This window comes from Palaemon carinicauda, chromosome 13 (assembly GCF_036898095.1).
Source record: "Palaemon carinicauda isolate YSFRI2023 chromosome 13, ASM3689809v2, whole genome shotgun sequence".
In the NCBI taxonomy this organism is placed as follows: domain Eukaryota; kingdom Metazoa; phylum Arthropoda; class Malacostraca; order Decapoda; family Palaemonidae; genus Palaemon; species Palaemon carinicauda.
In genome coordinates this window covers 24,969,798-24,997,638 of record NC_090737.1, presented here as the reverse complement: position 1 = coordinate 24,997,638, position 27,841 = coordinate 24,969,798, and the positions used below count along the sequence as shown (strand labels likewise).

At 45.0% G+C, this 27,841-nt stretch overlaps 1 protein-coding gene across 1 annotated transcript in view; it reads right to left on the bottom strand.

Moving 5' to 3' along the window:
• Window positions 1-3,540: 3,540 nt before the first annotated feature.
• Window positions 3,541-27,841, bottom strand: part of LOC137652224 (cytosolic Fe-S cluster assembly factor NUBP2 homolog) — an 80,579-nt gene continuing 56,278 nt past the window's right edge. The window contains exons 5-6 of the mRNA XM_068385455.1: window positions 17,562-17,715; window positions 3,541-3,807 (exon numbers count right to left, since the gene is read on the bottom strand). Of these exons, the coding sequence (XP_068241556.1) occupies window positions 3,583-3,807; window positions 17,562-17,715 (379 nt within the window). The 3' untranslated portion in view covers window positions 3,541-3,582. The remainder of the gene's footprint in view (window positions 3,808-17,561; window positions 17,716-27,841) is intronic.

Here is a 27,841-nt window from a genome sequence, read left to right as displayed (position 1 = left end):
GCAACACTCTCAGCCCGACACTCACTCATCAAGTCCGAAAGCTGTGCTTGCATGGACTGTAGTAGAGTCCACAACATCGTACGCCTGGCAGATGGTACTGTGATCAGGCGGAGCGAGTGTAGGAGGAGGGAGTGTAGGCGGAGGCGGAGGAGCAACACTCTCAGCCCGACACTCACTCATCAAGTCCGAAAGCTGTGCTTGCATGGACTGTAGTAGAGTTCACAACATCGTACGCCTGGCAGATGGTGCTGCGACCAGGCGGAGCAGGTGCAGGCTGGGCGAGCACAGGCGGAGCAGGTGCAGGCTGGGCGAGCACAGGTGCAGCGAGAACAGGTGGAGGGAGTGCAGGCGGTGCAACACTCTCAGCCCGACACTCACGCATCAAGACCGAAAGTTGTGACTGTATGGACTGCAGTAGAGTTAACTTGGGGTCGGCAGACACTAAGTTCTGCTGAGGTAAAGCCTTAACAGCAGAGATCTGTTGTGGCAGAACCTTACTCCTCTTAGTCGGAGTGTAATCAACTGATGACTGAGGAGAGTCAGAGCTAACCCAATGACTGCATTCGGGTTGTGAACTTTAACTTCGTACGTCTGGCATAGGTCTGGACTTAACGTTTAAGAAGTCTTGAGACCTGAGACCAGCGTTACTCTGCCTTTATTTTCTCCCCTAATCTCTTCTGCAGACGAGCAAAATAAGGGCTCAATCGTCTGCGGGTGGGAGTGACGGTCTCGGTAAGACACGCCCACAACCACCGAGAATACTTCTGTGCGCCGATCAAGGCCTGCTGAACCCTTATGCCCTTCGACATTGCTTCTCCCCTGGGCTTGGGAGCTTGCAAGAGGTCCCGGACTGGGAGGACGACTGGCGCGCACAAAAGTACCCTCACGCACTAATCACTTATCACTTTGATTTCTGTTTGCACTTATTTCACTGAACTCGAAACTTTAAGTGGTTTGTACCTGAAATACGCAATTCTATCCTTTCTCAAAGTTAGTAATTGCGAAAACAGAATTACAATGTAACAGAAAAATCTAATGAAAGATAAATCAGTGGTTGGAAAGAGACTAAACACTAGATCACTCTAGAAACGTTTAGTTTCTTCCCCTAAAGAGACTAGGGAGAAGAGCAAAAAAACGATAACGACGTTACTCGTACGCCTGGCAGGCTTGAATGAAACGTTTATCCTCTTTCTCCCTCCGTCTCTATCTCTCTCTCTCTCTCTCTCTCTCTTAGAACCTGAGAGAAGAGCCCAATCATATATATCGTTAAAACATATTATTGTTAAAGGAAAAAAAAAAAAAAAACTGAAAAGTTCCTTTATTAGGATCAAAACCATTAAGTTAAGAAAGAATGAACAAAACGCTAGACACGGTTACTCTTACTGCAACGTGAAACCGTGAACATTCTTTCTCTATCGTAACGATAGAGTGCAAGTTGAACGTTCTGAACGTCAACAACTGCAGAGACAAAACAAAACGTTAGTTCAGCTTTGAAAACAGTACGAGACTGTCAAAGAAAATCTTTCAAACTCTGTGGCGGAAATAGCATAATATGTTAACAGGTAAAACCGAAATGACGGGCTCAAAGTTTATTAACTTCGGTAAAAGACCGCCTACTATTAGGAAGGTCGAATATAAACAAATATAAAAATTAATTTTAATGAGTTTATAATAAAAGGAAGTTAATCGAAGAGGCCTATAAGAGGCGGAGAGATATAAAATAAATCTATAACTTTTGTTAAGCAAAATTAAGAAAGAGAGTCTATACTCTCTTAGACACCAACACTTCCGTCTAAGGGAAGGGTCGGCCATTGAAAGGTGAACGAGAGTTCATACTCTCTCGTCACCAAAATTAATCAAATTAATTCCAAAAGCTAACTAAGCTAATATAGAAGTTTTCCAGTAAAGCGACAGCCGAAATCAAAGAGAAATACTTCACCAAAGTCGTGAAAATACTCCAAGAACATAAGCGTATCCCAGAACGTCTTGCCGGAAGCACGACAGAGGAATAATTGAGGAGGTGTCAACAAGAAGTACTTGAGTACCTGGCCACAGGTGGCGCTGGTAAATACACCCCCTTCTAGTATTGTGATAGCTGGCGTATCCCTCCATAGAATTCTGTCGGGCAACGGAGTTGACAGCTACATGATTATCGGGTAAGTTTAATATTGAAAAACACATATTAAACAATCTCACCAACCATTCAAGTACAGTCACACCACCTTCCTTCAACATCTCAGCTCTCACACCATTCATACCAGGTGCTTTTCCTACTCTCGTTTTATTTAGTGCTCTTCTCACATCCTCTCTTGTAATCTCTCTCTCTCTCATTCTCATTTCCCATCACTGGCACCTCAACACCTGCAACAGCAATTATATCTGCCTCCCTATTATCCTCGACATTCAGTAAACTTTCAAAATATTCGTCCCACCTTTTCCTTGCCTCCTCTCCTTTTAACAGCCTTTCATTTCCATCTTTTACTGTCTCTTCAATCCTCGAACCAGCCTTCCTTACTCTCTTCACTTCTTTCCAAAACTTCTTATTCGCTTCATATGAACGACCCAATCCCTGACCCCACCTTAGCATACAAAATGCTAAATTTTATATTAAACTGTGCTGAGATAATTAAGTAACATTTATTACTTGCAACACAATGAAAACTAATTCTCAAAAGATATACAGTAGAGATAATCTTGGACTTTATAGAGATACAACCATGACAACAGAAAATATGCAACACTGAACAAAACATAATCAGCGAGAAGCACTCAAAGACTATTCTTTCAATATAAGTCACAAAGCACAGTTACTATCGTTTTTTTTATCATTCACTCACAGTAAATTTGTATCACCTCTCAGGATTTCTGGCAACTTCATTACAGTACTAAACCACTCTCATTCATAACCATTTTGCTTAGGCTAGTAATATTCTTTTTGCATATTACCAAGCACTTTTTGTAATTTACAAAAAATCATTAATGACAAGTTAATGTAAGATTCCACTGTACCTCAATTTGAATATCCTTTCCATTTTAGCTCTGGTATTTCTAAAATTCTCCTGATCAGCCGAGTCTTATGCCAATTTTGGGTAAAGAAAAAAAGTATGCTTTCGTTCACCTGTATGTCCACTGGTAATCAGTTCTGTACAACTTCCTGTGAACGGTAAGTTTTAACAATAGAATATTTAACATGAGACGACTAGCAAAAAATACCAAACATAGGATTTTTAACAAAATATGTTGCCTTGAACTTCAAATCCTCACCTAAAACATTAACTACATCCAAAAACAAAAATATTACTTTTAACTAGACAAGTTATAGAAAGGCCATAAACTACTACTACACATGCTTACCAAACAAAATATTTGGGAAAAAAAAATAATAAAAGAAAGTTAAAACTTAAACTATATGAATATTTTAGAATTCCCAACCAAATAAGAGAAAAAAAAAAACTTACAATGATTTAAGCACTCGCACTGTACTAAAATACATTCTATGATTACCAACACCAATTGAGCTAAGAGAAATAAAAATGAAGAAAAGATTGTTCTATTTATTTATGAAACACATTATGTAAATTTCTAATTTTCTACTTCCATCTCTTCTGATCCATTTCCAAGAAGTTTTCCAATAACTTCCTTGTACGTTACACTAACAGGGGAGTTTGCGAACATTTCCGAGTAGTTTTGGCCAGATTCTGTACACTGTGTAAGCCTTGGATCGATGGGTATCCTCCCTAAAAATGGGACTGCAGCATTCTTTGCCAGTTCTTCTCCTCCGCCAGATGCAAAAATGTTACTGCACTCCTGTAAGTGAAAATAATATTGACTTAAAACTACTCAATTTATCAACTACTGTATCATACTACTTGAAGTCTACATAATTATTTACATCACTGTAATTAGCACTATTGTACACCAATATTCATGATAAAATTCCTTACATACACTGATCAGTATGGACCTTTAATAGGCTACTCTATTAATGTTTGTCACTAGTCATCAATGTAGTTAATACTGTATATACTCTAGTTTACTTAAGTTGCTTCAGCCTTGATTATTTTAGAATTTTGCCTTTCAAGCTATAGGTCCTTTATTTAAAGTAGCAGCTAACATATCTATGTAAATGTTTACAAAATGAATCCCTCAATGCATAATAATAAACCCGATACTGTACTGTATTTTCAAATGAATATGCATTTTTCAATATTAATCTTACCCGATGATCATGTAGCTGTCAACTCCGTTGCCCGACAGAAATCTACGGACGGGATACGCCAGCGATCGCTATACAAGAGGGGGGTGTACTCACCAGCGCCATCTGTGGTCAGGTACTCCAGTACTTCTTGTCAACACCACCTCAATTTTTCCTCTGTCGTGCCGCCGGCAAGACCTACATGGATACGCTGTTGATTTTGGAGTCTTTGTTCACGGTTTTGGTGAAGTATTTGCTCTAAAATTTAGCCTTCGCTGTACAGGAAGCTTTTCCCTTAGCTTAGATAGCTTTTGGAATTAAATTGATTTATTGGTTAACGATCTTTGCTTTACTTTGGAATTCCCCCTTGACTGTTCTCTAAATTCAAGATGTCCGACCACTCTCAAGCTCCTAAAATTAGGCGATGTAGTGTTAGGACTTGTAATAGGCGTCTTCCGAAGGCCTCTGTTGATCCTCACACCGTTTGTTCCGACTGTAGGGGAAAATCCTGTCAGTTGGAAGATCGATGTGGGGAATGTGCTGGGCTTTCGGAATTCGATTTTATTGAATTCCTCAAGTATACGACTAGGTTAGAGAGGGAGAGAGTTAGGAGGAGTTCTTCTCGCTCTTTGGTTTATTCCTCCCCCCATGACCCTCAACCTTTTCCTTCCCCTGTGGTGGTGACCCCCGAACCTGCTACGAGTGCTCAGCCTGATATGACGGATATGTTGCGTGCCATTCAGGCTCTTGGTGATAAGGTGGAGTCTTTAGTTAGTGACCACAATCTTCTCTTGGCAGATGTCAAGGAACTTAAAGTGAAAAGTGCAGTGGGAAGTGTTAGTGCCAGTGCTGTGCCTAGTGTCAGTGTCAGTGTTGCGCATGAGGATACTTCTGTGCGTGCCAGTCGTCCTCCCAGTCCGGGACCTCTTGCAAGCTCCCAAGCCCAGGGGAGAAGCAAAGTCGAAGGGCAAAAGGGTTCGGCAGGCCTTGATCGGCGCACAGTTGTATCCTCAGTGGTTGCGGGCGTATCTGATAGAGATCGTCACTTCCACTCCCAGACGATTGAGCCCTTAAATTCCTCGTCTGCGGAAGAAGTTTCCAGGAGGAAACGGTGGACCCAGGTCTCTAGGCCTCTCAAACGTAAGGTCCCGTCCGAGCTAGTCCAACGGCCCAGGTGTTGCCACTGGGCCAGTTCGGACTCGCCGCAGTCATCTGATGACTGCACACCTCCTAAGAGAGGTAAAGCGGTGCCTCAACAGGCCTCTGCTCCAACTTCTGTGGACCCCAAGTTGTCTGTGCTGCAGACTATGCAGTCTCAGCTTGCGGCTTTGATGCAGGAGTATCAGGCAGAGAAGGTTAGCACACCTCCTCCTGCGAGCGCTCCTCCACCTCTGCGCAGTCCTCCCTGCCAGACGTATGTTCTTGAGGCTCCTCCTGCTTCCATGCGTGAGCTGCCGCATTGGGAGTTGCCAGGTTCCAGCGCTATGCAGCAACCTCCTCTACCCTTAAGGCAGGAACCTCTTGCTATGAGGCAACCTCCTCAACCCTTGAGGCAGGAGCCTCATGCTATGAGGCAACCTCCTCTACCCATGAGGCAGGAGCCTCATGCTATGCGGCAACCTCCTCTACCCATGAGGCAGCAGCCTCATGCTATGCGGCAACCTCCTCAACCCTTGAGGCAGGAGCCTCACTCTGCGCAGCAACCTCCTCAACCCTTGAGGCAGGCGCAACCCTTGAGGCAGGAGCCTCATGCTATGAGGCAGCCTCCTCAACGCATGCAGCACGAGCCTCTTACCATTCAGCAGCCGCATTCTTCGCAGCATGAGCCTCTTCCCATACAGCATGAGCCGCATACCATGCAGCATGAGCCTCATGCCTTACAGCATTCGCTTCTGACCACGCTTGCTCCTCAGACCACCGCAGAACCTCCCTCACACCAGCCTCATGACTTTGTCATTGCCAGCCCTCAGTCTCTTCAGCAGAGGCATGATGATGGATCCGCAAGTGCGCATGCACCCGTTCTGCAGGATTCAGCCATTCAGCATACCGCTCTACCGTTACCTCTTGCTACTCAACTCTCAGGCGATGAGGTTTCTGAGGATGAAGCTGCTCACCTGGATGATCCTACTTCTGATGTGGAGGGACACAAGCCTTCGCCGCCTTCCTTAGACTTTCGTAAGGTCCTGGCTCTGTTCAGAGAGTTATACCTTGAACACTTCGTTTCTGCAACCCCTCGTTCTCCTCCATCCGAGTTTTCTCTAGGCATGCAGCCTATTACGTCTGCCTACACCAAGCTTGTCCTCGCCAGATCATCAAGGAGAGCTTTGAGGATTTTAGGGGATTGGTTGCAGTCCAAGCAGCAACTGGGAAGGACCTCTTTTGTGTTTCCTCCTCCTAAGCTGGCTTCTAAGTCGGGCGTCTGGTATGCCACGGGAGAGGAACCTGGCTTGGGGGTTCCTGCCTCTGCCCAGGCCGACTTCTCAAGTTTGGTTGACTCTCCCCGCAGGTCGGCTATGAGACGCTCGAAGGTCTGCTGGACTTTTTCTGATCTGGACCACTTGATGAAGGGAGTCTTTCACGCCTTCGAAATTTTTAACTTCCTCGATTGGTGCCTGGGGGCCCTAAGCAGGAAGACTGCCCCTTCTGACAAAGACTCGGCCATGCTGATCATGTCCTGTATGGACAAAGCAATTCGCGATGGTTCTGGCGAACTTGCGTCTGTTTTTGTCTCAGGAGTCCTCAAGAAAAGGGAACTTCTATGCTCCTTCTTATCGACTGGTATCACCCCTTGCCAGAGGTCACAGTTGCTGTTTGCTCCTCTCTCCAAGTTCCTGTTTCCGGAGGAGTTAATCAAGGAGATGGCTGCGGCTCTTATCCAGAAAGATACGCATGACCTCATGGCCTCTTCAGCACGTAAGGCTAAAACCTTACCTTCCGTGCCGAGATCTTACCACACCCCTGTGGCTGATACACCTGCTACCAGATTCATTCCGCCCTTTCGTGGCAGAGCCCCCAGTAGAGGAAGTACCCGGGGAGACAGTCACCGGGGCAAGTCCAAGAAAGGTGCCAAGTCCACGAAAAGCAAGCTTTGACTTCCTTCCTCTCCAGACAGCTGTAGGAGCCAGACTCAAGACCTTCTGGCAAGCCTGGGAGAGCAGAGGTGCAGACGCTCAGTCTGTCAAGTGGCTAAGGGAGGGTTACAGAATTCCGTTCTGCCGCAATCCCCCTCTGACCACATCTCCCATCAACCTCTCTCCCAACTACAAGGAGAAGGACAAGAGGCTAGCGTTACATCAAGAGGTGTCGCTCCTGTTACAGAAGGAGGCAGTGGTGATAGTCCGGGACCATCAATCCCCGGGCTTTTACAACCGTCTCTTCCTGGTGGCCAAGAAGACAGGAGGTTGGAGACCGGTGCTGGACGTCAGTGCGCTCAATGCTTATGTCACCAAGCAGACGTTCACAATGGAGACGACGAAGTCGGTCCTAGCAGCGGTCAGGCAGGAGGACTGGATGGTCTCGTTAGATCTGAAAGACGCCTACTTTCACGTTCCCATCCATCCAGACTCCCAACCTTTTCTGAGATTCGTCTTTGGAGAGGTTGTGTACCAGTTCCAAGCCCTGTGCTTTGGCCTGACCACGGCACCTCTTGTGTTTACGCGACTGATGAGGAATATTGCGAAATTCCTTCACTTGGCAGACATCAGAGCCTCCCTTTATTTAGACGACTGGCTTTTAAGAGCTCCCACAAGTCGTCGCTGTCTGGAGAGTCTCAGATGGACTTTGGATTTGACCAAGGAACTGGGCCTCTTGGTCAATTTAGAGAAGTTCCAGCTCGTTCCTTCCCAAACCATCGTTTACCTGGGGATGGAGATTCAGAGTCGAGCTTTTCGGGCTTTTCCGTCGGCCCCAAGATTCAACCAAGCCCTGGAGTGCATCCTGAGCATGCTGAGGAGGAACCGATGCTCGGTGAGGCAGTGGATGAGTCTAACAGGGACTCTTTCATCGCTAGCCCTGTTCATCGAGTTAGGGAGACTCCACCTCCGCCCCCTTCAGTACCATCTGGCAGCTCACTGGAACAAGGATATGACGCTCGAGACGGTCTCTATTCCTGTTTCCAAAGAGATGAGGGCTACTCTAACGTGGTGGAAGAACAGCATTCTCCTCAAGGAGGGTCTCTCGTTAGCTGTTCAGACCCCCGACCTTCATCTCTACTCGGACGCATCAGACTCGGGCTGGGGCGCGACATTGGACGGACAGGAATGCTCGGGGACATGGAACAAGGAACAGGAAACGCTTCACATCAATTGCAAGGAGTTGTTGGCAGTTCATCTGGCCTTAATGAACTTCAAGTCCCTCCTGCTAAACAAGGTGGTGGAGGTGAACTCCGACAACACCACAGCCTTGGCGTACATCTCCAAGCAGGGAGGGACTCATTCGAGGAAGCTGTTCGAGATCGCAAGGGACCTCCTCATTTGGTCAAAAAGTCGAAAGCTCACGCTAGTAACGAGGTTCATTCAGGGCGATATGAATGTTACGGCAGATCGCCTCAGCCGGAAGGGTCAAGTCATCCCCACAGAGTGGACCCTTCACAAGAACGTGTGCAACAGACTTTGGACCCTGTGGGGTCAGCCAACTATAGATCTGTTCGCTACCTCGATGACCAAGAGGCTCCCATTGTACTGTTCCCCGATTCCAGACCCAGCAGCAGTTCACGTGGATGCCTTTCTGCTGGACTGGTCCCACCTCGACCTGTATGCATTCCCGCCGTTCAAGATCATCAACAGGGTGCTTCAGAAGTTCGTCTCTCACGAAGGGACACGACTGACGTTGGTTGCTCCCCTTTGGCCTGCAAGAGAATGGTTCACAGAGGTACTGCAATGGCTGGTCGACGTTCCCAGGACTCTCCCTCTAAGAGTGGACCTTCTGCGTCAACCTCACGTAAAGAAGGTACACCCAAGCCTCCACGCTCTTCGTCTGACTGCCTTCAGACTATCGAAAGACTCTCAAGAGCTAGAGGCTTTTCGAAGGAGGCAGCCAGAGCGATTGCCAGAGCAAGGAGGATATCCACTCGCAGAGTCTATCAATCTAAGTGGGAAGTCTTCCGAAGCTGGTGCAGAGCCAATGCAGTTTCCTCTACCAGTACCACTGTAACCCAAGTTGCTGACTTCCTGTTGCATCTTAGGAATGTTAGATCTCTATCAGCTCCTACGATCAAGGGGTACAGAAGTATGTTGGCAGCGGTTTTCCGCCACAGAGGCTTGGATCTTTCCACCAACAAAGATCTTCAGGACATCCTTAGGTCTTTTGAGACCTCTAAAGAACGTCGGTTGTCCACTCCAGGCTGGAATCTAGACGTAGTCCTAAGGTTCCTTATGTCATCAAGATTTGAACCTCTCCAGTCAGCCTCTTTCAAGGACCTCACTCTAAAAACTCTTTTCCTCGTCTGCCTTGCAACAGCCAAAAGAGTAAGTGAGATTCACGCCTTCAGCAGGAACATAGGTTTCACATCTGAAACGGCTACATGTTCCTTACAGCTCGGTTTTTTGGCTAAAAACGAGCTTCCTTCACGTCCTTGGCCTAAATCGTTCGAAATACCTAGCCTTTCCAACATGGTGGGTAACGAACAGGAGAGAGTACTTTGCCCTGTCAGAGCTCTTAAGTACTATCTTAAAAGGTCAAAACCCTTGCGAGGACAATCGGAGGCCTTATGGTGTGCTATTAAGAAACCTTCACTGCCTATGTCTAAGAACGCAGTTTCTTACTACATAAGGCTTCTGATTAGAGAAGCTCATTCTCATATGAAGGAAGAAGACCTTGCTTTGCTGAAGGTAAGGACACATGAAGTGAGAGCTGTGGCTACTTCAGTGGCCTTCAAACAGAACCGTTCTCTGCAGAGTGTTATGGATGCAACCTATTGGAGGAGCAAGTCAGTGTTTGCATCATTCTATCTCAAAGATGTCCAGTCTTTTTACGAGAACTGCTACACCCTGGGACCATTCGTAGCAGCGAGTGCAGTAGTAGGTGAGGGCTCAGCCACTACATTCCCATAATCCCATAACCTTTTTAACCTTTCTCTTGAATGCTTTTATTGTTGTTTTGGGTTGTACGGTAGGCTAAGAAGCCTTCCGCATCCTAGTTGATTTGGCGGGTGGTCAATTCTTTCTTGAGAAGCGCCTAGGTTAGAGGTTGTGATGAGGTCCTTTAGTATGGGTTGCAGCCCTTTATACTTCAGCACCTAAGAGTCGTTCAGCCTCCTAAGAGGACCGCTGCGCTCAGTAAGGAAGACGTACTTATTAAAGGCAGAGTAATGGTTCAAGTCGACTTCCTTACCAGGTACTTATCGTTTTATTTGTTATTTTGAATAACTGATAAAAATGAAATACGGGATACTTAGCTTCTTGATTAACATGTATACTGGTTTTCACCCACCTCCCTGGGTGTGAATCAGCTACATGATCATCGGGTAAGATTAATATTGAAAAATGTTATTTTCATTAGTAAAATAAATTTTTGAATATACTTACCCGATGATCATGATTTAATTGACCCACCCTTCCTCCCCATAGAGAACCAGTGGACCGAGGGAAAAATTGAGGTGGTGTTGACAAGAAGTACTGGAGTACCTGACCACAGATGGCGCTGGTGAGTACACCCCCCTCTTGTATAGCGATCGCTGGCGTATCCCGTCCGTAGATTTCTGTCGGGCAACGGAGTTGACAGCTACATGATCATCGGGTAAGTATATTCAAAAATTTATTTTACTAATGAAAATAACATTTTTCTCACTTTATGTATATGAAATAGGTAAATGGTTACACATGATGTAACTACATCTGTCTAACAGCTCATTAATTTATCAAAATAATGTTTTTCCTAAATATGATATTTTAATTATAAAATAAATTTTTGAATATACTTACCCGGTGAATATATAATAGCTGCAACTCTGCGGCTCGACAGAAAACATACTCAAAAAACTCGCGAGCGATCGCTATGAAGGTTGCGGGTGTGCCCACCAGCGCCAACTGTCGGCCAGATACCACTCTTATGTAAACAAAACCTTCAATTCTTCTCTTCCCGCTGTGTCTCTATTGGGGAGGAAGGGAGGGTCATTTAATTTATATATTCACCGGGTAAGTATATTCAAAAATTTATTTTATAATTAAAATATCATTTTTAAATATTTAACTTAGCCGGTGAATATATAATAGCTGATTCACACCCAAGGCGGTGGGTAGAGACCAGAGTTAATTATGTTTACAGCGTATAAGCTAAGAGTTTTTTCATTTTGACAGTTATCAATATAACAAAACCAAAATATATAGGTACCTGGTAAGGAAGTTGACTTAGACGATTACTCTGCCTTGTAAGTCTGTCTTCCTCACGGAGCCCAGCGATCCTCTTAGGATGCTGACAGACTCCCAGGAGCTGAAGTATCAAGGGCTGCAACCCATACAACAGGACCTCATCAAACCCCTAATCTGGGCGCTCTCAAGAAATGACTTTGACCACCCGCCAAATCAATCAGGATGCGAAAGGCTTCTTAGCCTTCCGAACAACCCATAAAACAATATTAAAAACATTTCAAGAGACAGATTAAGAGGATATTGGAATTAGGGAAGTGTAGTGGTAGAACCCTCACCCACTACTGCACTCGCTGCAACAAATGGACCCAGTGTGTAGCAGTCCTCGTAAAGAGTCTGGACATCTTTTAAGTAAAATGACGCGAACACTGACTTGTTTCTCCAAAAAGTCGCGTCCATAATACTTTGCAGAGATTTATTTTGCTTGAAGGCCACGGAGGTTGCTATATCTCTAACTTCGTGCGTCTTAACCTTAAGCAAACATCGGTCTTTCTCATTCAAGAGAGAATGAGCTTCTCGTATTAAAAAAATCTGATAAAATATGACAAAGAATTCTTTGACATAGGCAATGAAGGTTCCTTAACTGAGCACCATAATGCCTCAGATTTCCCTCGTAATGACTTAGTACGAGCTAAATCGAACTTAAGAGCTCTAACAGGACATAATACTCTTTCCAGTTCGTTGCCTACGATCTCTGATAAGCAAGGAATATCAAAAGATTTAGGCCAAGGACGAGAAGGCAGTTCATTTTTGGCCAGGAAACCAAGTTGAAGTGAACAAGTGGCTTTTTTCTGTAGAAAAGCCGATGTTCTTACTGAAGGCATGAAGTTCACTGACCCTTTTAGCCGAAGCCAAGCACACTAGGAAAAGTGTCTTGAGGGTGAGATCCTTCAGGGAGGCTGAATGTAATGGCTCAAACCTGTCTGACATGAGGAACCTTAGGACCACGTCTAAGTTCCATCCAGGAGTTGCCAAACGACGTTCCTTAGAGGTCTCGAAAGACTTAAGGAGATCTTGGAGATCTTTATTGTTGGAAAGATCTAAGCCTCTATGTCGAAAGACCGAAGCCAACATGCTCCTGTAGCCCTTAATCGTGGGAGCTGAAAGGGAGCGAACCTTTCTCAGATGTAAAAGAAAATCTGCGATTTGGGCTACAGAGATACTGGACGAGGACACAGATGCTGACTTGCACCAGTCTCGAAAGACTTCCCACTTCGACTGGTATACTCTAATGGTAGAAGCTCTCCTAGCTCTTGCAATCGCACTGACTGCCTCCTTCGAAAAGTCTCTAGCTCTTGAGAGTCTTTCGATAGTCTGAAGGAAGTCAGACGAAGAGCGGGGAGGCTTTGATGGACATTCTTTACGTGGGGCTGACGTAACAGATCTACCCTTAGAGGAAGACTTCTTGGAAAGTCTACCAGCCATTGAAGTACCTCGGTGAACCACTCTCTCGCGGGCCAGAGGGTAGCAACCAACGTCAACCTTGTCCCTCCGTGAGAGGCGAACTTCTGCAGTACCTTGTTGACTATCTTGAATGGTGGGAATGCATATAAGTCCATAAAAGACCAATCCAGTAGAAACGCGTCTATGTAGATTGCTTCTGTATCTAGGACTGGAGAGCAAAAGATTGGTAACCTTTTGGTCAACGAGGAGGCAAAGAGGTCTATGGTGGGTTGACCCCAAGTAGCCCAAAGACTCTTGCCCACGTCCTTGTGGAGGGTCCATTCCGTGGGTATCACCTGACCCCTCCGACTGAGACAGTCTGCCAAGACGTTCAAGTCCCCCTGGATGAATCTCGTCAACAGGGAGATGCCTCGAATTCTTGACCATAAGAGAAGGTCCCTTGCGATCTCGAGCAGCGTGAAGGAGTGTGTGCCTCCTTGATTGGAGATGTACGCCAAAGTTGTGGTGTTGTCTGAGTTGACCTCTACCACTTAGTTTCGAAGACGCTTTCTAATATCATCAAGGCCAAGTGGACTGCTAATAGCTCCTTGCCGTTGATGTGCATGCTCTTCTGACTTGAGGTCCACAGACCCGAGCATTCCCGACCGTCCAGGGTCGCACCCCAACCCAAACCCGACGCGTCTGAGGACAACACGTGGTTTGGGTTCTTGACTGCTAGGGATAGTCCCTCTCTCAGACTGATATAGCTGTCCCACCATTTCAGGCATGCCTTTATTGGTTCGGAGCCTGGGAATGATACCGTCTCTAATGTCTTGTCCTAGTTCCAGTGAGAGGCTAGATGGAACCGGAGAGGCAGAAGGGGTAGTCTCCCTAGTGAGACAAACTGCTCCAGGGATGAGAGAGTCCCTACTAGACTGTTCCAACTCCTGACTGAATAAACGTTTTCTTTTCAGCATTAGTTGGACTTCGAGCAGGGCTTGACTGCGAATCTCCATCCCCAAATATAGAATAATCTGGGATGGGATCAGTTGGGACTTTTAGGTTGACCACAAGTCCCAACTCCCTGGCCAGACTCAACGTCCAATGTAGATCCTGCAGACAGCGAAGGCTGGACGATGCTCTGAGAAGCCAGTCGTCCAAGTACAGGGAGGCTCGGATCCCTGATAGATGGAGGGATTTTGCCACATTCTTCATGAGCCTCGTAAACACGAGAGGCGCAGGACTGAGGCCAAAGCACAGGGCTCGAAACTGGTACCCCACATTCCTGTAAACAAACCTCAGAAACGGTTGGGAATCCGGGTGTATAGGAATGTGGAAGTATGCCTCCTGAAGGTCGAGAGAGACCATCCAGTCGCCTTCCATAAATGCTGTCAAGACAGCCTGGTAGACTTCATCGTGAAGTTTGTCTTGACAAAGAACACATTGAGCGCACTTGCCTCTTACGTACTCCTGCAGTGAACATGGCTGCCAAATCATGGAGCCATCCCTGAGGGACTTGTTCCTGCAGAGAACGTGGCTGTCAGATCATTGGAGCCATCCCTGAAAGCCTTGTTTATGCATGACATAAATGTACAGCAAAACTTCAAAGGCTCGAAAACAGCTGTGAAGTTGACCTGTAAAATCTTGGAGCGTCTCATGGCCAGGCGCCAGGGAGAGTCTATGAGGTTTGAGAAGTCTATCTGGGCAGAGGCAGGAACTCCCAAGCCGAGAACTTCTCTAGTGTCATATCAGACTCTCGCTCTATAAGCCAGTTTAAAAGAAGGGAAAGCAAAGGCTGTCTCCCCCAAACTCCTCCTGGTGATAAACCAGTCGCCTAGCAAACGTAAAGCTCTCTTAGAAGAGCGAGAGAGCACTAGCTTTCGAAGTAGCTAGGCCTAGTGTAAGCTCTGACGTTTAGGCGAACGAGGAGCAGCAGTTACAAAAAGATCCGGACAAAGATCCTTAAAAATCAGCATGATTTATTTAAAGTCCATAGAGGGCTAAGCAGCTTTAGGCTCCTCTCCGTCTGACAGAGTCCTCAAGGGAATATCAGTAGGAGGGGGAACAGCAACTTCCTCATCTGAAGGAACCTTGTCCGATAATAGCTGAGTCTCAAGCAAGGGAGAGACCTACCGTGGTGGCAATGCTTTACAAGCAGAGTCCACACGCACTGGTGCATTAGTAGCGGACCAGGACGCAACGTCATGTAACTGCTTGACAGTCTGTGAACTGTCAACAACAACAGGTGCGAGAGACCAGGACGCAACGTCATGTAACTGCTTGACAGTCTGTGAACTGTCAACAACAACAGGTGCGTGAGGACGCACAGCGTCCACTCGAGACTGCTTTGACCGCCTAGACTGAGCAGTCAAAACAACTCTAGAATGCGGAGGTTGACGCTCAGCGTCAAAACAAGTCAACTCCGATTGTTAGCGAACGTCCTGAACGTCAACAGGATCATCAGCAAGTGGCCTAACGTCCAAATGTGGCTGAAAATCCACACGAGACCGCATCGAGTGTGGTTCTAAACAACCTGACTGACGTGACTTAGCTACGCCAACGTCAACAGGACGCACAAAGGAACGTTAGGGTGGCTGAAAGCCAGGATCTCGATGAGATAAACGGCTAGGCTCAACGGACTTATCGGCAGAGTAGTCTTCCATAAGGGAGCAAGCTTATTCTGCATGTCTTGCCGTACAACCCATTTAGGATCAACGGGAATGGTTGCGGTAAGAGACGAGGGTAACGTCTGTGACCGCAAAACCTGCCTACAAAAAGACTCTCGGAGTCTGTGTTACGCTTTTGTTAGGCAGCGAGCAGTCTTCCGATGACTGCATAGGGTCAGAGCTGTCCTAATGGTTAAAACCAGGACGCTGGACCTGTCCTGAAAGGACTGACTTTCGCTTAAAGGGCCTCGAAACCTTGTTTCACGGTTTCTTATGCGAAAAGCCTTCGGATGACGACGAGAAAATCGTCTCTCTCGCCTTATGGTAGGGGTGATCTTGGTAAGATACACCCGATACCATAGAGGGAACGTCTGTTCGCTGATCAAGGCCTCTCGAACCCATAAGTCGTACGACATTACTTCTCCCCTGGGCTTGGGAGCTTGCAAGAGGTCCCGGACTAGGCGAACGACAGGCACGAACAGACGAACCCTCGGTCGCAACACTGATAACACTTTGCCCAATATCACTTTATCACTACGATGTTCTGTTTTGCACTTATTTCACTGAAATCGAATCTTTTAACAATTCACATTAGGTATGAATAAAACTGATTTCTACCTGAAGTACGCAATTCTAACCTCATCAAAAGGTTGTAATTGCGAAATCAGTCGTATAATGCAAGCACATTAATACCAGCAAAAAACAGTAAACATATTTTAAGATAAAAAATTCAGTGGCTGGGGAAGAGACTAAACACTAGTTCATTCAAAACTACGTTTTCAATCTCTCACTGTACATTGCCTTGGGACGAGAATAAAAAAACTAAAAACGTTTTATCCTTTCTCCCCGTAGAGACTAGGGACGAGAGTAACTCGAGAACAACGTTACCCGCTTGGGACGAGATAAAGATCGGAACGTTTTCTCTCCTCTCTCTCCCTCCGTCTCTATCTCTCTCTCTCTCTCTCTCTTGATTTCGCACCTAAGAGAAGAGCCCACTTACGTTTCGTCAAAAAAACATGTTATTTGACCAAAGGAAAAAACTGAAAGGTTTTTCAATTAAAAAGTTCCTTTAAAATAGAATTTAAAACATTTAAGCTTTGAAAGAAGAATGAACAAAACGTCAGAATCGATTTACTCTTTCTGCAAAGTGAAACCGTGATACTCTCTCTCTCTATCGTAACGATAGAGCGCAAACTGCGTAGCATAAATAAACTAAACGTTAGTTCATCTTTGAAACAGTACGAAGACTATTCAAAGAAAATCTTTCATGAAATATCTATTAAAAAATATTCATTTAATAAGTTTTAAATCATTAGCTCTTTAAAAGCTATTTACGATTGAAAGGGCTCAACTTTGTTTAACTTCGGTTTCCAAGTTAGGACCGCCTACTCTCAGGAAAGGTCGCATATAAACAAATCATTAAAATTTATTTTGATGTTTATTATAAATGGAAAGCTAATCGAAGAGGCCTAATAAAGGCGGTTGAGATATAAAATATATAGAGGAAAATCTATAATTAATTCATAACGTGATAAGATAATTGCTAAAAGCCTAGACACACTTCCGTCTAAGGGAAGGGTCGGCCCTTGTCGTCAACGTCGACAGAGAAGAATTGAAGGTTTTGTTTACATAAGAGTGGTATCTGGCCGACAGTTGGCGCTGGTGGGCACACCCGCAACCTTCATAGCGATCGCTCGCGAGTTTTTTTAGTATGTTTTCTGTCGAGCCGCAGAGTTGCAGCTATTATATATTCACCGGCTAAGTTAAATATTTAAAAATTTACTTTGTTTATCAGAAATTGTAATAGGCTTAAAAATGTTATCAGCCAAAATACAACCTACTATTGGTTAGAGACAGAAAAAAATATACAAACTGTACTTCGAGGCTCTAAAATGAAAACATTAACGACCTACAGTACTGCAAACATTCATTCATAAGAAACTAATAACTTACTGAACATGAAGGGCATACAAAGCCAGACATGTTTTCAATTATGCCAAGAACAGGAATGCCAGTTCGTCTACAAAAAGTTAGTTCACGGGTAACATCATCAACTGCTACCATTTGTGGTGTCGTAACTAGTACTGCCCCACGAACATTTGCAGACCTGAAAATATTGAATTACAAGTTCCAATTACATTAAACTTAGGAAAATGACAAATTTGGAAGCAATTTTTATTTTTTCTTACTTTACAAACCTGATTTCTTTTACTAGGAGATTGATCAGCATGAACACCAGCTCACACTGACCAGTCTCCTGGTAAAAGAACTCGGGTTTGTATTCGTGTTGAAACAAAGATAATTTATTATGCCTCAGATCAGTTGCTGGATTCTAGAAGCATAAGTAGAAAATAATAATATAGATTATTTTAAATTAACCTTCTGCAACTTCAAGCACATTATGACTAATCATACCTAGACATTTATATCCTACAAAACTTATTTAAAAAATGTAACGGATGTTTTTACTTCTCTGAGCTTATATAAAGCTTAAAACTACAGTACAATATATGGTATTACAAATTATATACTTTTAAAATGTGCTAAATTGTTACATGAGACAGGAGAGAGTGTGACTTCATTGACTAAAAGACAGATAATTTCACAAAGCCATTAAGCTAAGATTCTCATTTCTAAAGGACAGACCAGATGTATAGCAAGTCTTGTTATACCTTTTAAAATTGGTCACACTACTATTAGCCACTAGGGTCCCTTAATCTAGGCCATAATTTCTTTATCTCCTATTCATTTCACAATTTAGCAGACAAAATGAAAAGTAGTAGTACTATTGTTATTAAGATTCTTACAAATCAAGCAGCAACTCGAGCTAGAAAAATAGAAAGCTACAAAGTTCAAAGGCTCTAACAGGGGAAACGAGTCTTGTGTAAACAAGAAACTGAAAAGTAAAGAATAAACTATAACAAATAAAACATTGGGATAAATCACAAAACTGAATGAATAACAAGTAAATCTGTAAAACATTACTTATGTACTACCTCAACAAAAAAGTGTAAGCAACAATTTTAAACTTCCAACTTTCAACCAATTTGACTATTTGATTGGAAAAATCACTATACAATTTGGCCACAACTGGAATAAAATTTCTAAAAAGCTGTGTATTATTGACCCTTACTAAGGAAAATGCAAGATTGTTAGAATCAGCCTAACTGCATACCTTACACTACATAGTGGATGTAGTCATGGAAGATATGAATGCAACAGATGGTCAGATTTATAAAGAAACTTATACAGCATGCACAAAGAGCTATAGGAAAGTAAGGAACATACATGTGAGCACTTATTTATCATATGCAAGTCTATACACTTTCTGATGCAAGTCTGTATTGTCCATAGAATTGTCAGATCCAAAAAACATTTATAGAAAAAATACAACAAAATGTTATTTTCATTAGTAAAATAAATTTTTGAATATACTTACCCGATGATCATATAGCTGTCAGCTCTGCTGCCCGACAGAAAAAACCTACGGGCGGAATACGCCAGCGATCGCTATACAGGTGGGGGTGTACATCAACAGCGCCATCTGTCGAGTAGGTACTCAAGTACTCTATGTCAACACAGAACCAATTTTCTCCTCGGTCCACTGGGTCTCTATTGGGGAGGAAGGGTGGGTCCTTTAATTTATGATCATCGGGTAAGTATATTCAAAAATTTATTTTACTAATGAAAATAACATTTTTCAATATTAAACTTACCCGATGATCATATAGCTGATTCACACCCAGGGGGGTGGGTAGAGACCAGCATATATGTTAACCTTAAGAGCTAAGTATTCCGTATTTCATTTTAGCAGTTATTCAAAATAACAAACATAAAATTAATAAGTACCTGGTAAGGAAGTCGACTTGAACAATTACTCTGCCTTTTTAAGTACGTCTTCCTTACTGAGCCTCGCGATCCTCACAGGATGCTGAGCGACTCCTAGGAGCTGAAGTATGAAGGGCTGCAACCCATACTAAAGGACCTCATCACAACCTCTAATCTAGGCGCTTCTCAAGAAAGAATTTGACCACCCGCCAAATCAACCAGGATGCGAAAGGCTTCTTAGCCTTCCGGACAACCCAAAAAACAACAATAAAAAGCATTTCAAGAGAAAGATTAAAAAAAAAAAGGTTATGGGATTATGGGAATGTAGTGGCTGAGCCCTCACCCACTACTGCACTCGCTGCTACGAATGGTCCCAGGGTGTAGCAGTTCTCGTAAAGAGACTGGACATCTTTAAGGTAAAATGATGCGAACACTGACTTGCTTCTCCAATAGGTTGCATCCATTACACTCTGCAGAGATCTGTTTTGTTTGAAGGCCACTGAAGTTGCGACAGCTCTAACTTCATGTGTCCTTACCTTCAGCAAAGCATGGTCCTCCTCATTCAGATGAGAATGAGCTTCTCGAATTAAAAGTCTGATATAATAAGAAACTGCATTCTTCGACATTGGTAAAGAAGGTTTCTTAATGGCACACCATAAAGCTTCTGATTGTCCACGTAATGGCTTAGTCCGTTTCAAATAGTACTTAAGAGCTCTTACTGGGCATAGTACTCTTTCTTGTTCATTTCCAACCAAACTAGCAAGGCTTGGAATTTCGAACGATTTGGGCCAAGGACGAGAAGGAAGTTCGTTTTTGGCTAAAAAACCAAGCTGTAAGGAACATGTAGCCGTTTCAGATGTAAATCCAATGTTCCTGCTGAAGGCGTGTATCTCACTGACTCTTTTAGCTGTTGCTAAGCAGACGAGGAAAAGAGTTTTCAAAGTGAGATCTTTAAAAGAGGCTTATTGAAGTGGCTCGAACCTTGCTGACATAAGGAATCTTAGTACCACGTCTAAGTTCCAACCTGGTGTGGCCAACCGACGCTCCTTCGTGGTCTCAAAAGACTTAAGGAGGTCCTGTAGATCTTTGTTGTTAGACAGATCTAAGCCTCTGTGACGGAAGACTGCTGCCAACATGCTTCTGTAACCCTTGATCGTGGGAGCTGAAAGGGATCTTTCCTTCCTTAGGTATAACAGGAAGTCAGCTATCTGAGTTACAGAGGTACTGGTTGAGGATACTGATTTGGACTTGCACCAACTTCGGAAGACTTCCCACTTCGACTGGTAGACTTTGAGAGTGGATGTCCTCCTAGCTCTAGCAATCGCTCTGGCTGCCTCCTTCGAAAAGCCTCTAGCTCTCGAGAGTCTTTCGATAGTCTGAAGGCAGTCAGACGAAGAGCGTGGAGGCTTGGGTGTACCTTCTTTACATGCGGCTGACGCAGAAGGTCCACTCTGAGAGGAAGTGTTCTGGGAACGTCTACTAGCCATTGCAGTACCTCGGTGAACCATTCTCTCGCGGGCCAGAGGGGAGCAACCAACGTCAACCGTGTCCCTTCGTGAGAGGCGAACTTCTGCAGTACTCTGTTGACAATCTTGAACAGGGGGAACGCATAAAGGTCTAGATGGGACCAATCCAGAAGAAAGGCATCTATGTGAACTGCTGCTGGGTCCGGAATCGGTGAACAATAATTTGGGAGCCTCTTGGTCATCGAGGTTGCGAACAGATCTATGGTGGGTTGGCCCCACAATGCCCATAGTTTGTTGCATACATTCTTGTGAAGGGTCCACTCTGTTGGGATGATTTGACCCTTCCGGCTGAGGCGGTCTGCCATGACATTCATGTCGCCTTGAATGAACCTCGTTAGCCTACAAGGGATATGTTTCGATCTCTTGACCAGGTGAGGAGGTCCCTTGCGATCTCGTACAACTTCATCGAATGAGTCCCTCCTTGCTTGGAGATGTACGCCAGTGCTGTGGTGTTGTCAGAGTTCACCTCCACCACCTTGCCTAGAAGGAGGGACTTGAAGCTTCTCAAGGCCAGATGAACTGCCAGTAGCTCCTTGCAGTTGATGTGTAACTCGCTTTGAACCGCATTCCACGTGCCCGAGCATTCCCGACCGTCCAACGTCGCACCCCAGCCCGTGTCCGATGCGTCCGAGAAGAGAAGGTGGTCGGGGGTCTGAACAGCCAGTGGCAGACCCTCCCTGAGGAGAATGTTGTTCTTCCACCAAGTCAGTGACGACTTCATCTTCTCGGAAATAGGAACTGAGACCGCTTCTAGCGTCTTGTCCTTTCTCCAGTGAGCAGCTAAGTGAAATTGAAGGGGGCGAAGGTGGAGTCTCCCTAACGCGATGAACTGGTCCAGTGATGAAAGCGTCCCTATCAGACTCATCCACTGCCTGACTGAACACCGGTCCTTCTTCAGCATGGACTGGATGCATTCTTGGGCTTGACTGATTCTGGGGGCCGACGGAAAAGCCCGAAAAGCTTGACTCTGAATCTCCATTCCTAGGTAAACTATAGTTTGGGATGGGACGAGTTGGGACTTTTCTATATTGACCAGGAGACCCAATTCCTTGGTCAGATCTAAAGTCCACTGTAGATTCTCCAGACAGCGACGACTTGACGCAGCTCTTAAAAGCCAGTCGTCCAAATAGAGGGAGGCTCTGATGTTTGCTAAATGCAGGAATTTGGCAATATTCCTCATCAGTTTGGTAAAAACTAGAGGTGCCGTGCTTAGGCCAAAGCACAGGGCTTGGAACTGGTATACAACCTTCCCGAAAACGAACCTTAGAAAAGGTTGGGAATCTGGGTGGATGGGGACGTGAAAGTACGCGTCCTTTAGGTCTAACGAGACCATCCAGTCTTCCTTCCTGACCGATGCTAGAACCGACTTTGTCGTCTCCATGGAGAACGTCTGCTTTGTGACAAAGACATTCAGAGAACTGACGTCTAGCACCGGTCTCCACCCTCCTGTCTTCTTCGGCACTAAGAAGAGGCGGTTGTAGAAGCCCGGGGATTGATGGTCCCGGACCATGACTACCGCTCCCTTTTGTAGTAAGAGAGACACCTCTTGCTGTAAAGCTAGCCTCTTTTCCTCCTCTCTGTACCTGGGAGAGAGGTTGATGGGAGTCGTTGCTAGAGGGGGCTTGCGCAAGAATGGAATCTTGTACCCCTCCCTGAGTAACTTCACAGACTGAACATCTGCACCCCTGTTCTCCCAGGCCTGCCAGTAGTTCTTGAGCCTGGCTCCCACTGCTGTCTGAAGAAGGTGGCAGTCAGACTCTGCCTCTAGAGGACTTGGAACCCTTCTTCTTGCTCCCACGTTGATTTCCGGCACGAGCACCTCCTCTGCTGGAGGCTCTGCCACGAAAGGGCGGAATAAACCTTGACGCTGGAGTGTCCATCCTAGGTCTAGATACGGAGGGCAAAGGGGTGACTTTGCGTGCGGATGACGCCACCAGGTCATGGGTGTCTTTCTGGATCAAGGAGGCAGCAATCTCCTTGATCAACTCTTCAGGGAAGAGACACTTCGAGAGTGGAGCAAACATCAGCTCCGACTTTTGACATGGGGTGACTCCAGCTGACAAGAAGGAGCAAAGGTGATCTCGCTTCTTGAGTACCCCAGACACGAAAGAAGCCGCAAGCTCACTAGACCCATCCCTAATGGCTTTGTCCATGCAGGACATGATGAGCATGGAAGTCTCCTTATCAGAAGGGGAGGTCTTCCTGCTCAAAGCTCCCAAACACCAGTCCAGGAAGTTAAAGACCTCGAAAGCGCGGAAAACTCCCTTCATGAGATGGTCCATGTCCGAAGGGGTCCAGCAAATCTTGGAGCGTCTCATAGCCAGCCTGCGGGGAGAGTCTACCAGACTTGAGAAGTCGCCCTGGGCAGAGGCAGGAACTCCCAAGCCGAGAACTTCTCCCGTGGCATACCAGACGCTAGATCTGGAAGCAAGCTTGACCGGTGGAAACATGAAGGATGTCTTCCCCATTTGCTTCTTAGACTGCAACCACTCTCCCAGAACTCTTAAAGCTCTCTTGGACGAGCGAGCGAGTACGAGCTTCGTAAAGGCAGGAGCTGCTGACTGCATGCCTAAAGCGAACTCAGAGGGAGGCGAGCGTGGTGCTGCAGACACAAACTGGTCTGGATATAAATCCTTAAAGAGCGCAAGCACTTTCCTAAAGTCTAAGGAGGGAGGCGAGGACTTGGGTTCTTCGATGTCCGAGTGTTGGTCGTCAAGATGTGCAGCTTCGTCGTCATCAGAGATACCATCGTCTGAATGTTGAGGAGGAAGAGGCAACGGAGTGGGCTGGACGGCTGAGTCCGGCAGCACGGGTGCATGCGTGGCTGCACTGGACCCAACATCATGCCACTGTTGGTCAGTCTGAGAACTGGCAACAACCAAAGCTGAGTGGGTGCGCAAAGAGTCTACTCCCGACTGTGGAAGGATAGCGGAGACCACCGTGGGTTGCGGAGGCTGACGCACCGCGTCAAAACACGGCAGCCTAACTCCACCTTCCTGTTGTTGTGGTAGCTCACGCACGGCAACGGAGTGCTCCGTGCGTCTGTGAGCGTCAGCATGCGTCTGGCAGGGTCGACTGCGCATGGGTGGAGGAGCTCTCACAGCCGGAGTGTGGGAGCAGGCAGCCTCAGCGTCTGCTGGGCGCACAACCGTGGCAGGTTGTAGGCTAACGGGTGCAGCGTCAACCTTCTCCGCAGCCGGAGTGTGGGAGCAGGCAGCCTCAGCGTGAGCTGGGCGCACAACCGTGGCAGGTTGTAGGCTAACGGGAGCAGTGTCAACCTTCTCCGCACGAAACTCCTGCATAACCGCAGCTAACTGAGTCTGCATAGACTGCAGTAAAGACCACTTAGGGTCTACAAAAGCGGCAACAGACGGAGCTACTGTCCGTTGTGACTGAGGGTCTAAAACAGCGGGTGCGGCAACAGACGGAGTTACTGCCTGTTGCGGTACCACTTTGCCTCTCTTGGGAGGTGTGCAGTCGTCGGAGGACTGCAGCGAGTCCGAACTGACCCAGTGGCTACACCTGGGCCGTTGGACTAGCTCGGAAGGGACCTTACGTTTAAGAGGCCGTGAGACCTTGGTCCATCGTTTCTGTCTAGAAACCTCTTCCGCAGACGAGGAATGAATGGGCTCACTCGTCTTCTTGTGGGTGGGACGATCTCGGTAAGATACGTCCGAAACCACGGAGGGTACGTCTGTACGCTGATTAAAGCCTGTCGAACCCTTTGGTCGTACGACATTGCTTCTCCCCTGGGCTTGGGAGCTTGCAAGAGGTCCCGGACTGGGAGGACAACAGGCACGAACAGACGCACCCTCATGCGTAACACTGACACTTTTCACTGCACTGACACTCACTTCACTTCCCACTGCACTTTTACCTTTCAACTCTCTGACATCAGCCATGAGTTGATTGCGGTCATTGGCCAATGACTCGACTCTCTCACCTAGAGCCTGAATGGCACGCATCATATCCGCCATTGAAGGTTGATGAGAGCTAGCAGGGGGGTCGGGTGCAACCACTACAGGGGAAGGAATAGGTTGAGGGGCATGGGGAGAGGAAAAATCAATTGAGCGAGACGAACTCCTCCTGATCCTATCCTTCTCTAGCCTACGTGCATATTTCAGGAATTCTTGAAACCCGAATTCCGAAAGCCCAGCGCATTCCTCACATCGATCTTCCAATTAACAGGCTTTACCCCTACAATTGGAACAAACGGTGTGCGGATCGATAGAGGCCTTCGGAAGACGCCTTGAACAGTCCCTAGCGCTACATTTCCTGTACTTGGGGACTTGAGAAGGGTCAGACATCTTGAATTAGTCAAAGGGGGTAATTCAAAATCTATCCAAGTCGTCAACAAATAATCCAAATCCAAAGAAGAATGCAAGGAAGTATTGAAGATAACTTCTGCACAGCGATAGCTAATAACTAGAGATGAATACTTCACCAAATAACGTGAAAATCAATCCAGAAAACAAGAGCGTATTCAGTAGGTCTTGCCGGTGGCACGACAGAGAGAAAATTGGTTCTGTGTTGACATAGAGTACTTGAGTACCTACTCGACAGATGGCGCTGTTGATGTACACCCCCACCTGTATAGCGATCGCTGGCGTATTCCGCCCGTAGGTTTTTTCTGTCGGGCAGCAGAGCTGACAGCTATATGATCATCGGGTAAGTTTAATATTGAAAAATTAAATTTCTTTTAAAAAATAAATACAAACTAATTTACCTATTTTACTCATGCTGAAGACCCATAAGGAAGAAATTACAGCACCAAGAGTAGGTTAGCACAACAACAGTCTGGTGTTGCTCTTTTAAACCCCCTATTTGGCAGGTAGGACACTCGCATTAGAGCGGTATTTAATTTTAAAGGGAGGCTGAGAATAACTTCATGGGGTGGATAAAATACAGGTACAATGCCCACTGCCTAGGGGTTAACAATACAATAGTCTGTACAGTACTTCTTTCCAAGGATAGTCTTCTATTCTACCTGCCATATAATATACTGTAATTCCTAACCAGTTGGAATACTGTTATCAAGAATCTTCTTTCATTTATAGGAAACAATATAGCTGGATATTACGAACTACCATTCTTTCCTTAAGTAGTGCACAAAATACAACATTCTCTTCTTCACTAGTAGTAGTATCTATCTGCATACTTAAATGGAGACATTCCTGTTACTTCCAGCGAAGATGTCCAACACTCAACTTCTATTTCTGAAGTCTTCACATCAGTTTCTTCCACGTTTTTTTCATATTGCGAGTTTCCTAATCGTTTTTAACAAACTGTTTTATGTTGATAATCTCTGTCAATTCTATGGCTTCAGCATTTTTAACATGGATTGTAACTTATGTTTCCATTATGGATTCTATTGTATTAAGTCCTTGCCTCTTAGTCTCCTGACTGATAATTGCTGTATGTTTTTCACAGGAGTCTTGAGCTCTATGACTTAGACTTTAATGTGAAGTCTCCAGATTGGTAGTTATCTTTACTTGTCCCGTGCTCAGCAGTGGTCTGTTTGTCTTTACTGGGGAGACACCTAATTATGTTCAGTTTCACTAGTAATAGTTACATGTTGGATCTACTGTCATGAAACTACCAGTACGGTATCTTTATAAGACCCAAGACTTCTCTTGGTCTCTTGATTAAAGTTAGATTTAGGAATTTGGCCTCATTCCCCAACGCTGCGACCTGCGAAGGTATTCAGCGTCCTAGTAAAATTAAGGGAAAACCCAGCATTTGTACTATGAAGTAGAAGTCAACAGATTGGACAGTAAAAAGGGAAAAAAGGCAATATGAACAGAAGTAAAATAGAAAAATTGTGTACCTACTTTAATGTTAATTCTCTTCAAAATAAGCAAATTTCTATCTCATAAGCCTGACATTATAATTGCCATAATTGTAGACTAAACAAAATGCAGCTAGAGGCCAAAGAGATGCTGTAAAGACTCTCAAGTAATGATCAGAGGGCACTGTGAGAGTTGCATTAACCCTCAAACAGGGTTGATTAAAACTGGCACTAGGTAGGTTGTCTCAAGAGGAGGGAGAGAAATTGGAGACAACCAAATAATAATGTAATAAAAATCATCATAGATGTTTTTACATCAGCTCTTGCCTAAACATGAAATTAAGTCACTCCACTTTATTTTACACTGTATTCTGTTATTCTGAACTCCCATCATAGCCTAATCTACATCTGTTCCCTTTTTTATGATTTTCTAGGCCTTCTAGACTGCCTCCTAATACTTCCATATTTACTGTTTTTTTTACTAACTTTTCCTCTTTTTCTCATAGCGTGTCCAAACAATTTCAATCTCTGAGTTCTTGGACTTCTTCCATCTTCTGGATACCTTATCTCTTCACCAATTCATCATTTGCAATATGATCTATAAACTGTACTCCAGCTGTAACTTTCAACATTCTAAATTCAGACCTCGAGCAAATTTTTTAATTTCCTTTGGCAATGCCCATACACAGAGTAATACAAGCTTTATCAAGCCTTATGTAACCATCAAAAGACTTTGCTTTCTCTACAAATGGGATATTTCCATTTATCAGTTGTCTGACAATCTCATCACTTCATCCAAATTGAGACCATTCTTCTTACTGTTCCATAACTCCTGCTTTGCAGTCTATAGTGTTTCCGTATTAAAAGAAATGCTCAACCTCTTCCCAACATGGTTTTCAACTTGACTAACTTTCCCATCCACCATTATACATTTCAGTTATCTAAAATCTGTTATTTCATACACAATATATATTTTATAAAATAAAACACATTTTGTAATACTATCTTGATATCTGTCACTGTAATAAAAGTGACTTCATATCAAGGAAACTGAGATTTCTCCTGAAGCATTACAGGAAATGTCTAGGCCT